This window comes from Melanerpes formicivorus, unplaced genomic scaffold, assembly GCF_026170545.1.
Source record: "Melanerpes formicivorus ecotype bairdi unplaced genomic scaffold, bMelFor1.0.p_v2 SCAF_93, whole genome shotgun sequence".
NCBI lineage: Eukaryota > Metazoa > Chordata > Aves > Piciformes > Picidae > Melanerpes > Melanerpes formicivorus.
Genome location: NW_027142445.1, coordinates 245,647 through 261,782, shown reverse-complemented (window position 1 = coordinate 261,782; position 16,136 = coordinate 245,647). Strand labels below are relative to the sequence as shown.

Here is a 16,136-nt window from a genome sequence, read left to right as displayed (position 1 = left end):
GAGAGCAGCCAGCTGCTTTCTCTGGGGCTGGGGGGAGCCATTTCCCCCAGGGGTCCCAGCACCCCTCCTTTCATCCAGACAGGGAGAAGGCCCTGGCTGGGCACCAGAGGCTGCTGGAAGCCCTGTGGAGAAACCCAAACCTCCTGAAGCAGTTTTGCCTCATCCTGGAGGAGAAGCTGGAGAGCATGGGGGTCAAAAGGGTAACTCTGCCCTTGCAGTGCCAGCATCTGCCATGCCAGCCCTCAGCCTGTGCAGGGACACAGAGAGGGCTCTGAAATGATTTATTGGTTTTATTTTGGGGGTGGGGAGAAACCAAAGCCCTGACAGGCAGTGACAAAAAAACCCCAAGGCAGCCTCAGCTGGAGCAACCACACCTGGAGAGGCAGAAGGGAAGCTGGAAGCTGCCATCTTCAGCCTGCTCCTTCGTATCTGTCCAGCAAATGTTTCCCCCAAGCAGCAGTGCACAGGCTCCAGAGCTGCTCTTCCTCTGGGGCAGGGCAGGAGGCTGTCCCAAGTGTACTCAGGAGGAACGAGGTCAGCACAGGGATCAACATCAGCTCTTGAATTTCCCCTTCTTGGCAGGGAGTCTCCCTGTTGCCTCCAGGTGCTTGTTAATGAGCTCCTCCTGCACACTGGGGGAGCAGGGTTGGTATTTGCAGTACTCCATGGTGTATTCCCCCTTGCCCTGAGCAGCAGGAAAAACAACAGTCAGAGCATCCCAGAATCCCAGCAGGGTAGGGGCTGGAAGGGAGCTCTGGAGCTCCCCAAGCCCAAGCCCCTGCTCCAGCAGGGCACCCACAGCAGCTTGCCCAGCAGCACAGTGCCCAGGGGGGGTTGGAAGCTCTCCACACCAGGAGACTCCCCAACCCCTCAGAGGGTACTCACCTCTGTGCAAGACCTCAGCTCAGTGGCATATCCAAACATGTCATTGAGGGGCACCTGAAACCCAAGCAGAGTCAGAACAAGAGGGTTTGCCTTCACTTGTGGGTGCCAGGCTCCCAGAATGCTTTGGGCTGGAAGGGACCTTTAAAGGTCATCCAGTCCAACATCCCCCCCCCACACACTCCCCAATTATCATCCAATTAAGCTCAGTTTCATAGACTCACAGAAACATTTAGGTTGGAAAAGGCCTCCAAGATCACCCAGTCCAAGCCTTGCCCCAGCACTGCCAGCTCACCACTGAACCATGGCCCTCAGCACCACATCTCCCCTGCTCTGAAGCCCCCCCAGGGATGGGAACTCCACCACTGCCCTGGGCAGCCTGGGCCAGGCCTGGACAGCCTCTTTGGTTGTCATGTCCAACCTAAACCCCCCCGGGGCAACTTGAGGCTGTTCCCTTTTGGGCTGTTTCCAGCTCACGCTGAACTCAACCCCCAGCACTTCCAGGTCCTTCTCCCCAGCACTGCTCTCCACCCTGCTTGGATTTGTGCTTGGGATTGCCCTGACCCAGCTGCAGGACCTTGCATTTGGCTCTGCTGAACTTCATGAAGCTGGTACTGGCCCAGCTCTCAATCTACCCTACCCCAGGTGTGAGCAGCAGACTTCATGTGCCCTAACATGAAAACAAATCCATGTCCAGAGGGGACCTGAAAGAAGGGATGTGGAGGATAAGTCTCTGCCAGAAGGACCTTTCCCTCTGCACCTCTCACTGGGAGGCTGCACCACCAGACTGAAAAGGACCTGGGGCTGTTTAGTCTGGAGAAGAGAAGACTGAGAGGGGATTTAATAGATGTCTATCAGTATCTGAGGGCTGGGGGTCAGGAGGGAGGGGACAGGCTCTGCTCAGCTGCACCCTGGCACAGGACAAGGGGCAATGGATGGAAACTCCAGCACAGGAGGTTCCACCTCAGCATGAGGAAAAACTTCTGCACTGTGAGGCTCCCAGAGCCCTGGAGCAGGCTGCCCAGAGAGGTTGTGGAGTCTCCTGCTCTGGAGCCTTTCAATCCCTGTCTGGATGTGTTCTTGTGTGACCTGTGCTGGATTCTCTGGCCCTGCTCTGGCAGGGGGCTTGGACAGGAAGGTCTCCTGAGGTCCCTTCCAACCCCTGACATCCTGTGAGCCTGTGACCACCAGCCCACCCCCAGGGCCCCAAGTCCCTCTGCCTCAGCTCTGTCTGAGGTTAGGTGGGGAAGGCAAAGGAGCAGCAGGGAGGGAAGGCAAAGCCAAGGGCAGGAGCAGCCCAAACCTCAGCGTAGAGAATGAAGTAGTCGCCGGTGCCGTCCTGGCCGGTGATGACTCCGTGCCGCCGGTTGACTCCCGCGATGACAGCCCCCTGGAACTCGATGGGAGCCATCACCTCCACCGCCATGACGGGCTCCAGGATGCGCACAACAGCGCCCTCCATCGCTGCAACACAACACTGCACTGCAGCCAGCCCCGCCAGCAGCCCTGCTGCAGCCCCACACAGCCCTGGGCACTGGAGGGAGCTCCAGCAGCAGCCCTGCTGCAGCCCCACACAGCCCTGGGCACCGGAGTGAGCTCCAGCAGCAGCCCTGCTGCAGCCCCACACAGCCCTGGGCACTGGAGGGAGCTCCAGCAGCAGCCCTGCTGCAGCCCCACACAGCCCTGGGCACCGGAGTGAGCTCCAGCAGCAGCCCTGCTGCAGCCCCACGCAGCCCTGGGCGCCGGAGGGAGCTCCAGCAGCAGCCCTGCTGCAGCCCCTCACAGCCCTGGGCACCGGAGTGAGCTCCAGCAGCAGCCCTGCTGCAGCCCCACGCAGCCCTGGGCACCAGAGTGAGCTCCAGCAGCAGCCCTGCTGCAGCCCCTCACAGCCCTGGGCACCGGAGTGAGCTCCAGCAGCAGCCCTGCTGCAGCCCTGGGTGCCGGAGGGAGCTCCAGCAGCAGCCCTGCTGCAGCCCTGGGTGCCGGAGGGAGCTCCAGCAGCAGCCCTGCAGCAGCCCTGGGCACTGGAGGGAGCTCCAGCTGCAGCCCTGCTGCAGCCCTGGGCACCGGAGGGAGCTCCAGCTGCAGCCCTGCTGCAGCCCCATGCAGCCCTGGGCACTTCAGCCCCAAGGCTCTCAGCCTTTGCTCCTCGCAGAGCTGCTCCAGGCCCCCTCAGCATCTTCTTAGCCCTCCCTAGGTCATTATCTCTGCCGCCAGCACCACAGCATCAGGACCAGGTGTTCCAGCAGCTCTCTTCATACCTTGCTTTAGGGCTCCTTCTCCTGCTCTGATGAAGGAGATCTCGTTGGAGTCCACCATGTGGTGAGCCCCGTCCTCCAGCACGAAGCGCACGCCCGAGATCCGGTGCCCTGACACCAGCCCTTTCTCACAGGCTTCCCGGAACCCCTGGCAGGGAAGAGCTCAACCTCAGCGGTGTGCACCCCACAGGGAAGCATTAGCAACAGCCTGCCAAAGGCAGCAAGCTTAAAACAAAGCTGCAGGCCCTCCAAACCTTTCATGATCTCTTTTAAGTGGAGCCCCAGAGGAACTGAAGCAGCCTGCTGGTCCTTGGCGTGGGGGAACAGGGCCCTGGGGAAAGCTTTTCGTCCCCAAGTGCTGGAAAGCCTGCTGGGGCAGCTCAGTTTAATAATGAAGTATCAAAAGGAGGAATCACAGAAGGGTAGGGGGCTGGAAGGGACTTCTGGAGATCACAGTATCACAGTATAACTAAGGTTAGAAATGACCTCAAAGATCATCCAGTCCAACCTGCCACCACAGACCTCATGACTAGACCATGGCACCAAGTGCCACATCCAATCCCCTCCTGAACACCTCCAGGGATGGGGACTCCACCACCTCCCTGGGCAGCACATTCCAATGACCAATGACTCTCTCAGTGAAGAACTTTCTCCTCACCTCCAGCCTAAACCTCCCCTGGCACAGCTTGAGACTGTGCCCTCTTGTTCTGCTGCTGGGTGCCTGGGAGAAGAGACCAACCCCCACCTGGCTACAACCTCCCTTCAGGTAGTTGTAGAGGGCAATGAGGTCACCCCTGAGCCTCCTCTTCTCCAGGCTAAGCAACCCCAGCTCCCTCAGCCTCTCCTCACAGGGCTGTGCTCAAGGCCTCTCCCCAGCCTTGTTGCCCTTCTCTGGACACCTTCAAGTCTCTCAATGTCCTTCCTAAACTGAGGGGCCCAGAACTGGACACAGGACTCAAGGTGTGGCCTAACCAGTGCTGAGCACAGGGCACAATGACTTCCCTGCTCCTGCTGCCCACACTGTTCCTGATGCAGGCCAGGATGCCCTTGGCCTTCTTGGCCACCTGGGCACACTGCAGGCTCATGTTCAGGCAGCTGTCAATCAGCACCCTCAGGTCCCTCTCTGTTTGGCAGCTCTCAGCCACTCTGACCCCAGCCTGTAGCTCTGCCTGGGGTTGCTGTGGCCAAAGTGCAGCCCCTGGCACTTGGACTTGTTGAATGCCATCCTGTTGGCCTCTGCCCATCTGTCCAGTCGGTCGAGGTCCCTCTGCAGAGCCCTTCTGTCCTCTAACTGACCAACATCTGCTCCCAGCTTGCTGTCATCTGCAAATGTGCTGATGCCTGACTCAATCCCCTCCTCCAGATCATCAGTGAAGATGTTAAAGAGGATGGGGCCCAGCACTGATCCCTGGGGCACACCACTGGTGCCTGGCTGCCAGCTGGATGTGGCACCATTCACCACCACTCTCTGGGCTCAGCCTCCAGCCAGTTCCTAACCCAGCTCAGAGAGCTGCTGTCCAAGCCAGGGGCTGACAGCTTGGCCAGCAGTTTGCTGTGGGGGATGGTGTCAAAGGCCTTGCTGAAGCCCAGGCAGACCACATCCACAGCCTGCCCCACATCCACCAGGCAGTCACCTGGGCATAGAAGGAGATCAGGTTGGAGAGGCAGGACCTGCCCCTCCTAAATCCATGCTGGCAGGACCTGAGCCCTTGGCCATCCTTCAGGTGTGCAGTTATTGCCCCCAGGATAATCTGCTCCATCACTTTCCCTGGCACTGAGGTCAGGCTGCCAGGCCTGGAGTTTCCAGGTTCCTCCATCCAACCCTTCTTGTGGATGGGGACCACCTTGGCAGCTTCCAGTCACCTGGGACCTCTCCAGTGAGCCAGGACTGGAGCAAGATGATGGAGAGCTGCTTGGCAGCTCATCTGCCATCATCCAGACCAACCTCCCTGCCCCAGCAGGAGGGAACAAGCGAAGGACCAGGAGAGGTTTTGCTTTTCTTCTGATCCAAACCCAAATGGCTGCTCCATGTGGGACGCACAACTCTCTCCACTCAGCCAAAAAGAGTTTGGTATGGTTTGGGGTGGGTTTGGTTTTTTCCCCCCCTCCCAGGGTTTGGCAAAACACCTGGAAGTGTTTTTTACCATGGAGTAAGGAAGGAATTGTTTGAGGCTGAGGAGCTGAAAGGCCATGCTGAATGACACAGTGCCTGAGGGACAGAGGCAGAGGAAGCCTGCAGGAGAGATGGAAGAGCAAGGCTCTTTGGCAGTTCATGGAGGCAAAGTCACTCGATGGCAGTTTTCCACAGGACTGCCCCCAGAGGAGCACAGGGGAAGGTCCAGGTTGGGGCTCAGGCAGGAGAATTGTCTGCCCACACCCACAGCCAAAAGCAAAAGAGAAAAGCAGATTCAACAGGAAGGTTTCCTGAGAGCCCCAAAGGGAAGCCAACCCTCTGCAGTGCCACAGGCATGGAGCCCTAAGGACACACCACCAAAGGACACAGAGAGCAGCTCTGAATTCCCTGGGAAGCTTAGGGATGGAAGGCATGGAGCAAAGCCACACTGGTCTGGCCCTGCTTCCATCCCAGTCTGGTGGCCTGGGGCACGAGAGAGTGACCAGATGTGGCTAGGTGCCAGGAAAGCAAGCACATGCAGCATTTGTTAGGTTAGATACACACAGCGGGGAAAAAACCTTCTGTACCTTCTCAACAGCAGGCACAAACTGCTTGGGGATGTTGGTGCCAATGGTTCTGTCCTCAAACTCCAGCTTTGTGTAGTCCTCTGGATCCAGGGGCTCCAGGAAACCAATGACTTTGCCATACTGGCCTGCTCCACCAGTCTGCTTCTTGTGTATGAACTCAAACCTGAGAACAACCAAACACCCCCCCAAGAACAGCACAGCACTCAGGACACAAACCACAGGGTTCTTAAGGGGAACAAATCCCACCCTGTGTTTTGCTTTTGTTAAAGGGCTAAATGCCACCAGAGCAGCTGACACAGCAGCTCAGGGCAGTCAATCCCCCAATAGGGAGCACCACAGCTCTTCATCTGGCAAGCAGGGAGCTGAGGGATCAGGATGAGCTAAGTGTCTCCAAAAGCAGCCACAAGAAGCAGCTGCTGCTGTGTGCAGCAAGCAATGCTAGTGATGAGCATAGAGCAATAGAATGGCTTGGGTTAGAAGGGACCTCCAAGCTATGGGCAGGGACACCTCCCCCCAGCCCAGGCTGCTCAGCGCTCTCTATCTTTAGGCTTCCAGGTTTCATTGACTAAATTACATTCCTGGTTTTTCCCCTGCACAAACCAGCTGTTTCCACCCACAAAGTCCACAAAAGGACACAAAGTGGCAGCCAGGAGATTGCATCTGAGCAGGAGAAGAAAGTTGTTTGGTGTGAGGGTGCTGGAGGCCTGGAGCAGGCTGCCCAGAGAGGTTGTGGAGTCTCCTGGTGTGGAGAGCTTCCAACCCCCCCTGGGCACTGTGCTGCTGGGCAAGCTGCTGTGGGTGCCCTGCTGGAGCAGGGGCTTGGGCTGGGGGAGCTCCAGAGCTCCCTTCCAGCCCCCTCCACGCTGGGCTTCTCTGACATTAATTGCACGCCACAGACAAGGAAATAATCAAGAGGGAAACGCAGGAATACGAAACTTGAAACCACTCTGGAAGTGAAACCGCAGCGACCACAGAACCGCACAGCGGCCTGGGCTGGAGAGGAGCTTAGGGACCACGGCGCCCAACCCTCCACCCACGGCCACCCACGGGCGAAGCCTACCGGGGCACAGCCCGCAGAGCTTCACCCACGGTCCCCGCAGCGCACGGCAGGGCAGGAGGAACGGCCGTGAGGCCAGCCCTGGGCCAGGCTCCGCCCCTGGCCCCGCCCCTCTCCAAGCCTTACGCCTCCAGGCCCCGCCCCCTCCAGGCCCCGCCCCCTCCAGACCTTACCGCTCGACCTCACCTCTCCAGGCCTCACCTATTCCGGCCCCGCCCCGGCTCCGCTGGAGCAGGAAGAGGCTTCGCCGCCGCCATGGAGCTGCCCCCGAGCGGCTCCCCGGCGGCAGCGCTGGACACCGCCACGGAGCTGCCCCCGAGCGGCTTCCCGGCCAGCCGGGCGGCAGCGCTGGCCGCCGCCTACCTCTGCTACCGGCGGGGGGGCCCCAGCCGCGGCCTGGCGCTGCGCCGAGTCCGCCGAGCACGCCGGGAGGTGAGGTCCGGGCCGGCAGCAGAGCCAGACCCTGGTCTGCTGCGCTGCTTCCTGGGTCTGCCCACGGGGGAGCTGCGGGGTGCTGAGGCTGTGACTCGGCGAGGGGCAGGCTGGGGGCAGAGCGGCCGGGAGCTGGGGGTTAGTGGCTGAGGATAAGCCAGCGGTGCCCAGCTGGCACCAGCCTGGCTTGGGGCAGCAGTGGTGTGAGCAGCAGGAGCAGGGATGGGCACTGGAGAGGCTGCACCTCAAATCCTGGCTTCAGTTTTGGGCTCCTCACTCCAAGAAGGACACTGAGGAGCTGCAGCAGGTCCAGAGAAGGGCAACAGAGCTGGGGAAGGGTCTGGAGAGCAGGGCTGGGGAGGAGCAGCTGCAGGAGCTGGGGGTGTTGAGACTGGAGAAGAGGATCTGAGGAGAGACCTCCTGGCTCCTACAGGTCCCCATAAGGAGGCTGGAGCCAGGTGGGGTTGGTCTCCTCTACCTCATCACGATTGATAGGGTGAGAGGAAATTGGCTGAGGAGGCCCCAGGGGAGGTTTAGGTTGGCCAGGAGGAATAATTTCGTGCCCAGAAGGGTGGTCAAAGCCTGGCCCAGGCTGCCCAGGGCAGTGGTGGGGTCCCCATCCCTTGTAGGGTTTCAGTGTGGTGCTGAGGGCCATGGTTGGTGGTAAGCTGGGTGGTGCTGGGTTAAGGGTTGCACCTGATGGGTCTTGGAGGTCTCTTCCAACCAAAACCATTCTGTGCTCCCTAAAGCCTGCTAGGAGAGGAGATGCAGCAACAGGACCCTGCCAGCACACAGCTCTCAGTGACTGCAGTCAGAGGAACTCAGCCTCTCCCCAAAGCAATGCTCTTCCTCTTTCCCTTCTGCAGGACATAGCTGATGTTGGGCACAAATACCACCTGGAACTGGAGTTAGAAGATGTCACTGCCAAAGTGAGTGCAGTCTGAGTCACAAAGTCTGCAGGCAGCAGCTTGCCAACACTGCTGTGCCCTAAAGAGCCACCACTGGGTTCTGCTGTCCCTGCTGAGAGCAGTGCCCACAGCCCTGCCCCTTGCTGTCCCTGCTGAGAGCAGTGCCCACAGCCCTGCCCCTTGCTGTCCCTGCTGAGAGCAGTGCCCACAGCCCTGACCCTTGCTGAGAGCAGTGCCCACAGCCCTGAGCCTTGCTGCCCCTGGCTGAGAGCAGTGCCCACACCCTTGACCCTTGCTCTAGTGTTGGAGATGACTCTGTACCCCAAACTGGTCCCCAGAAGGCTCAGTTGCACCAAAAGGTAACTTTGCCCCCAACTCTCTGCTGCCCACCCCTGGGGCACAACCCAATGCTTCCAGAGGAGGACTTCCTGCTGGGATTGGATCTCCACCTGAAGCTCTCTGAGCACCACCCCTGCTGCCCTTTGTCAGGGCTGAAAGCCAAGGGCCCTGAGGGGACAGAAAGAAATAGCTTTCCCCCTGTCTTCATCACAAGTCCCTGTGGAGCAGACTGCAGAGCACATTGGCAGCCCCAGGGAGGAACAGAAACGTCCCAGGAGTGCAGATTGCCCTGATCAGACCTGCCCTGAGGCAAGCACTAACCCACCTGATCAACTCCAACAGGACACCCCTCTGAACTGCACTGCTGAGGTTCTCTATCACCTGGGCAGCCAAAGCACTGCTCCAGCTGTGCAGGTCACACTTGAAGGGGAGCTCAGGGCCACAGCTGAAGCAGATCAGCTCTTCTACCATCGACTCAAGAGCCTGGAGGAGGAGCTGCTGGCAGAAAACATTCCAGGTACAAGGGAGGGGAGTGGTGAGAAGGAGACCTCCGTGGGCAGAAGCAAACCTGAGCTCAGCTGGTGGTGGTTCCATGGTCCACATGGGAGGCCTGCTCCCTGGAGGTGTTCAGGACCAGGCCTTGAGCAGCCTGGGGCTGGTGGGAGCTGTCCCTGCCCATGGCAGGGGTTGGAACTGGATGAGCTTTGAGGTCCCTTCCAGCCCATTCCATGCCCAGGGGGCATCAGGCCTTCCTCTGAACCCATCCTGCTTCACTCTCTCTCTTCCAGACTGCTGTCAATCCTAAACTCTCCCCTGCACTCCAGACCTGGCACCTGATTTGCATGTGCCTGTCCTTGAGCTCTGCCTGCTGCTGCTCCCTCTGCCCTCAGCAGTGTGCTGCTGCTGGCTCTGGCTGGCCTGGCAGCAGAGCTCCTCCAGGTGACTTGAGCACCTGCTGGGAGGTGCTGAGGCTCTGCTGCTGGCTGCAGCTGCAGCAGCCTCATGGCTGTGCCCATTCTGTTTGCCAGACAGCCAGGGCAGTGTGTCCCCAGACATGGAGCCTCTCCACCTGCTGGCCTGGGTGGCCTCTGGCTATGTCATCTGGCAGAACTCCACTGAGAACACCAAGCTGCAGCTGGCCCAGATCAAACGTGTCAAGCAAGTGGTAAGTGCCCAGCAGGGGAAGGAGGGCTCAGGAACAAGCAGCTGTGCCAGGCAGAGCTGCAGCCAGCTTCTGCAGCAGGACCACTCAGCTGTCTCTCAACTTCTTGGTCTGGTTTGTTTTCGAGGCAGAGTTTGGGCTCTGCTCCCCCTGCCCTTCCCTTGTCCTGTTCACATGAGGAGCAGCTGTGAGGCTGCTCAGGTAAGCCAAGAGAACTCAGGAGGTGTGCCAGCACAGACAGGGAGCAGAGCCCCCAGCACCAACCAGCCTCCACCTTCCTCTTACCTCTGAGTGCTTACAAGGATGTGTTTGCCACTGAGCACAGGCAGTGCTGCCCAGGAAGCTCTGGGCAAGAGGGGGAGGCAGGCAGAACCTGGCTTTGGGAGCTCAGCCCGGGGCTTGTCAATGTTCTGCTCCCCCTGATGGCTTCCTGGAAGTGCTCACAGATGCTGCAGGGCTGTGCACAAGCAGTGCTGTGGGCAGCAGGAGCAGGGCAGGGATTGCCCCCTCCCCCCCAGACTGGGCACTGGGGAGGCTTCACCTCAAATCCTGGCTTCAGTTTTGGGCTCCTCACTCCAAGAAGGGTCTGGAGCAGGGCCAGAAAAGGGCAATGAAGCTGAAGGGTCTGGAGAGCAGGGCTGGGGAGGAGCAGCTGAGGGAGCTGGGGGTGTTCAGCCTGGAGCAGAGGAGGCTGAGGGAGACCTCATTGCTCTCTGCAGCTCCCTGGGAGGAGGCTGGAGCCAGCTGGGGGCTGGGCTCTGTTCCCAAGGAGCAAAGGTTAGGATGAGAGGCAATGGCCTCAGGTTGCCCCAGGGCAGGTTCAGGTTGGACATCAGAAGCAGCTTCTTGACTGAGAGGGTTCCCCAAGCCTGGCCCAGGCTGCCCAGGGGGGTGGCTGAATCCCCAGCCCTGGAGGGGTTTCAGAGCTGTGGTGCTGAGGGCCATGGCTTGGCCCCGGCCCTGGAAGAGTCAGAGACTGGTTGGGGCTGGATGCTCTGAAAGGCCTTTTCCTAGCAACCTGCTTCTGTGCTTCCAAGATGCTCATCCTCTCCTCAGTAAACCAGCTGGACCCAAGGACAAGGCAGTGAGGAAGTCCAACCCAACTGAAGAGCTCTCTTGTGCTTTCCTTCCTCTGGGGCACAGCTCCATGAGGAGCATGTTCCAAAGGCCAGCAGTTGAGAACTTCTCCACTGCAATGCCTCTGGAGTTCCTTCCAGCTCTCCTCCTGCTCTTTGGCTTCAGCTGACCCCTTATGGGATCAGGTGTGGCCTTCCCAGCTGAGCTGAGCTAAAGCCTGGCTCCTTCAAAGGAGGAGTCAGCAGCACTTTAAGCTTCACAATCTCTCAGCTGTGGTTTTGCAGTCCACAGAAACCCCAAACTGATCCTTTTGGTTCCTCCCAGGGCTTGAGCTCCACCTGCCTTGTGCACAGGAGCTGCCAGCTGGAACTGATCTGCAGCAGAGAGGTTGTCTGCTAACTGGAGAGAGCTGATTGAGAGCTCTCAAAGGTGCTGGGGGGAAGGGGGAGCCCCAGACTGATCCTTTCCCATCTTGTCTTTCCAGAAAAGAAGAGATGAGTATCTGGAATTTGACTACCTGGTCCTGCTTCATGAGATGGTGTCCCAGGTACAGGCTTGGTGCCATGGGGCATCTTAATTGCCATGAGAGCTAACTGGGTTACTGAGCTGGACAGCAGTGGATTGCTGGAATCAGCCTTTTTCTGCAGGCTGAGAGCTGGGCAACCTCCCAGCTCAGAGCTGCAGCTGCTGAGGGGTCCCAGCTCTGCTGCCTGCAGCTCAGGGTGAAGGCAGAGCTGTCTCAGCCCTGTCAGCTTCTGCCCCAGCAGGCACCAACCTGGCCAGCTGGCAGCTGCCCCTGGGCCTAGCTGGGAATGGCAGAGGTTCAGCAATTGGCTCTTCAGCTCCTGGGAGATGCTGTGGCCAAACAGGCCAGGGATGGAGGGAAGAAGCAGCTGGCAGCACCCTGGAGCTGCTTTGCAGCTGGAGCTCCCCAGAGCTGCTGTGCCAGAGGCCAGCAGTGGTGGAGCAGTGCAGGGAGCCAGCAGCACCCCTGAGAAGAGAGCAGCAGGAACTGTGGCTCCCAGCACACTGCTTGCACTCTCTGCTGCTTTCCATCCTCACTTTGTGAGCTGAGCAAATGCTTTTGAGAAGGAAAACAGCAAATGGGGAAGAGAAGCTCCCAGCTGTGCAACCTCCTGTGAGAAACCATCCACTGATGACCATCAGGGCTCTCACTCCAGCTCACTGCTTCCCACCCCCCTCCCAGCTACCTTGGGTTCGTTCCTAAGTGCTCTAGGAGGAGGAATTGCTGAGGGACAGCACAGCTCTGCATGGTGCTGAAGGACAGGGGCCAGAGAGGGGTGACCCACACAGACAGGCCTGAGCTCCAGACCTTGCCTAGGTGAAAGCAAACTGGAGCTGGAGCAGCAGGGAGCAGAGCACAGGCTGCAAAGGGTCTGCAGGAGAGGTTCAGATACTTGGAGAGCTCAGAGGGCTGTGTGGTGTTGGGCCCTGACTGCTGCTGCTGCTCAGCCTCCTCCTGAGCAGCCTGGGGGAGGCTCTGTCACAGCCCTCAGCTCCTTCTGCCTTTCCCCAGCTGTGTTCTCTCCCTGCAGGAGATCATCCCCTGGCAGATGAGAGTCCTGTGGCACCCCCAGCACGGAGTGCAGGTCACACAGGCCAGCTGCCAGGCACAGCACAGCTTGGAGTGACACAGCTGCTGCCAGGGAAGTGCTGCACTGCCACAGCCAGCACCCGGGGGGAGGGCAGAGGAGGTGCTGGGGTGGGGTGCAAGCAGGGATTGAAGGCACAAATCCTTCCTCAAGGGAACTTTCCACAGAAGCAGCAGGGTAGGGGTTGGAAGGGACCTCTGGAGCTCCCCCAGCCCAAGCCCCTGCTCCAGCAGGGCACCCACAGCAGCTTGCCCAGCAGCACAGTGCCCAGGGGGGAGACTCCACAACCTCTCTGGGCAGCCTGCTCCAGGCCTCCAGCACCCTCACACCAAACAACTTTCTCCTCCTGCTCACATGGAACCTCCTGGCTGCAACTTTGTGCCCCTTGGCCTGTCCCTGGGCACCACTGAGCAGAGCCTGGCCCCAGCCTCTTGCCCCCCAGCCTTTAGCTCTTGCTGAGCATTGCTCAGCTCCCCTCTGGGGCTGCTCTTCTGCAGGCTCTCAGCCCCAGGGCTCTCAGCCTTTGCTGCTCACAGAGCTGCTCCAGGCCCCTCAGCAGCTTTGCAGCCTCCCTTGGGCTCTCTCCAGCAGTTCCCTGTCCCTCTTGAGCTGGGGAACCCAGCTGTGGCCTCCCTAGAACAGAGCAGAACAGGGAGAAGAACCTCCCTGGACCTGCTGGCCACACTCATGCTGCATCTCAGGAGACCATTTGCCCTCTTGGCCAATTTCTGGCCTTTTCTGGCCAATTTTTGGCCTCTTCCTGTACACTGTGCTTTGATCTGAGAATCCTGGGGGCACTTCCTGTGCTCCACCCTCCAGCTGTGCACCAAGCCCTCTGCTCCAGGAGGAATACTCACGGGACAGCTGAGGCGATGCACTCCCTGAAGGCCACCTTTGGCTTTCCCATGGTGCAGGGGCAGCCATATTCCCTTTCCATCCTCTGCAGAGGAGACAACAGAAGGCAGTGACCTTGCTGCCCTGGAGCAGAGTGCAGTGGAAATGATTTGATTTTGCAGCTCTTTCTGCCATGAGAAACCTCAGCAGGGTTAAGCAGGCTCTTGGCTTGGGGGTGGATTGCTTTGGGGACCTTGGTGGCTTGGGGCTGCTTTGCTCTCTGGCAATGGTGTGAATGGTTCCCTGTCACATCCATCAAGAGGAGAGAGAGAGAGAGTGGGTGTGAGCAACAAGCTCTGCCCCAGGAGGCTGCTGGAACACTGCAGCAGGTTGCCCAGGGAGGTGCCAGTTGAGGCCCCAGTCCTGGAGATGTTCCAGGTGAGGCTGGACAGGGCTCTGGCCAACCTGATCTAGTTGGGGATGTCCCTGCTGGGTGCAGGGGTAGGGCTGGGTGAGCTCTGGAGGTCCCTTCCAGCCCAGCCCAGATTCTGCAGTCAGCCTTGTTGGGGAGATGTAGAACCCCAGAGAGGCTCAGGGTGGAAGGGAGCTCAGAGCTCATCTCCAGCCCCTGCCATGGCCAGGGACAGCTCCCAGCTACACTCAGCTGCTCCAGGCCTCACCCAACCTGGCCTTGAACACCCCCAGGGAAGAGGCAGCCACAACCTCTCTAGGATGCCCATTCCACAGGCTCAGCTCCCTCCTGCTGCAGAACTTCTTCCTCAGCTCCACTCTAACCCTGCTCTGCCTCAGCTCCAAACCATTTCCCCTTGGCCTGGCTCAGATCCCCTCAGCAAAAGTCTCTCTGCAGCCTTCCTGCAGGATCCCTTCAGGCATTGCTCCAGACAGAGGAAAGGGGAACAGCATTCACCATTTCAGCCCAGTTGAGGTTTTCCAGCCCCAAAGCTCAGCCTTTCCTCATCCTTTCCCCACCTTAGATCCATTGACTGTGTTAGAGTCAAAGGCAGAGATCAGCTTGAATCCAATAAATCACTCCACAAGAGCTGCTGCCTCCTGCCTGCCTCATCTCTCACTCTGGAGTGACCTCAGAGGACACAGGCAGTGCTCAGGACAAGGCTAACTCCTCAGAAGCCCAAGCTGCCCCAGCAAGCTCTGGTGCTGCACTAGAAGGGATTTCTTGTGCCTTTGAACCAAAAGGGAAAGCCACTCCAGGCAGGAAGCTGCTCACAGCAGTTGGCAAAGCCCTCAGCAGAGGAGCACTGCAGACAATCATCCTGCCTGGAGAAACTCCTTTCACTTCAACTCCAGCCAGCCTCCAAGCCTGGCAGTGAACCCTCAGCACCACTCCTCAGTGGCTTCCAAGCACCTCCAGGGATGGAGGAAAGAATCTTCAACAATCATAGTATCAGTATCACAGTATCAGTCAGGGTTGGAAGGGATCACAAGGATCAGCTGGTTCCAACCCCCCTGCCATGGGCAGGGACACCCCACACTAGATCAGCCTGGCCAGAGCCTCATCCAGCCTGGGCTTAAACACCTCCAGGGACAGGGCCCCAACCACCTCCCTGGACAACACATTCCAGGGCTTCACCACTCTCATGGGGAAGAACTTCCTCCTCACCTCCAGCCTGAATCTCCCCACCTCCAGCTTCATTCCATTCCCCCTAGGCCTATCACTACCTGAGATCCTGAGCAGTCCCTCCCCAGCCTTCCTGGAGCCCCCTTCAGATACTGGAAGGCCACAATGAGGTCACCTCAGAGCCTTCTCTTCTCCAGACTGAACAGCCCCAGCTCCTTCAGTCTGTCCCCACAGGAGAGGTGCTCCAGCCCTCTGCTCATCCTCCTGGCCCTGCTCTGGACACCTTCCAGCACCTCCAGATCCCTCTTGGAATAGGGGCTCCAGAACTGGAGGCAGGACTCCAGGTGGGGTCTCAGCAGAGCTGAGCAGAGGGGGAGAATCACCTCCCTTGCCCTGCTGGCCACACTTCTGATGCAGCCCAGGATCTGATTGGCTTTCTGGGCTGCAAGTGCACATTGAGAGCTCCTGGTGAGCTTCTCCTCCCCCAGCACCCCCAAGTCTCTCTCCTCAGGGCTGCTTTCCAGCCAGTCCCTGCCCAGCCTGGATTTGTGCCTGGGATTGCCTCCACCCAGCTGCAGGACCCTGCCCTTGCTCTTGTTGAACCTCCTGAGGTTGGCTTGTGCCCACCTCTCCAGCCTGTCCAGGTGCCTCTGGATGGATCCCTTCCCTCCAGCTGTCTGCTGCACCACACAGCTTGCTGCCATCAGCAAACTTGCTGAGGGTGCACTCAATGCCACTGTCCATGGCACCCACAAAGATGTTGAACAAGACAGGTCCCAGGACTGATCCCTGAGGGACTCTGCTTGTCCCTGGCCTCCACTGGGACATGGAGCCATTGCCAGCCACTCTTTGGGTGCAGCCATCAAGCCAGTTCCTTATCCATCTAGTGGTCACCCCTCACACCCATGTGTCACCAGCCTGGAGCCCAGGATGTGGTGTGGGACAGTGTCGAAGGCTGTGCTCAGCTCCAGGCAAACGACAGCAGCTGCTCACCCCTCAGCTGTTAATGAAGATGGGGAAGCAGTCTTCAAGAGCTAAGAAGTGAAGGGCCCTTCCCTAAGCAGCTAGAATTGTGCACAGGGCTGCCACACACTCCCTGCTGGGGAGCTCTCAGCATTCCTCTCCCACCCTCCCCTTGGTGAGGGCAGCTGTGCAGCTCCAATCACCTCCTGACCTGGGCATCAGCCTTGGTGCCAAGGGTGGCATTGCTCACCCAGCTGCAGCTCCATTTTGGGCTCAGCCAGGAGGGGAAGGGGAAGGCAGCTAGGAGCAGAGGC

The 16,136-nt window shown here is 59.2% G+C and overlaps 2 protein-coding genes across 2 annotated transcripts in view; one reads left to right on the top strand and one right to left on the bottom strand.

Annotated features, from left to right (window-relative positions):
- Positions 1–228: 228 nt before the first annotated feature.
- GFM1 (G elongation factor mitochondrial 1) overlaps positions 229–16,136 on the bottom strand; it is a 31,582-nt gene continuing 15,674 nt past the window's right edge. Inside the window, exons 13-18 of the mRNA XM_068165838.1 lie at positions 13,286–13,368; positions 5,841–6,003; positions 3,144–3,288; positions 2,186–2,346; positions 886–939; positions 229–685 (exon numbers count right to left, since the gene is read on the bottom strand). Coding sequence (XP_068021939.1) covers positions 554–685; positions 886–939; positions 2,186–2,346; positions 3,144–3,288; positions 5,841–6,003; positions 13,286–13,368 — 738 coding nt within the window. The 3' untranslated portion in view covers positions 229–553. The remainder of the gene's footprint in view (positions 686–885; positions 940–2,185; positions 2,347–3,143; positions 3,289–5,840; positions 6,004–13,285; positions 13,369–16,136) is intronic.
- On the top strand, positions 7,067–14,322 carry LXN (latexin). The gene is made up of 6 exons (XM_068165840.1): positions 7,067–7,329; positions 8,196–8,258; positions 8,919–9,093; positions 9,605–9,741; positions 11,300–11,362; positions 12,372–14,322. Exons 1-6 carry the CDS (start codon positions 7,153–7,155, stop codon positions 12,465–12,467), a joined length of 711 nt encoding a protein of 236 aa, XP_068021941.1. The 5' UTR covers positions 7,067–7,152; the 3' UTR covers positions 12,468–14,322.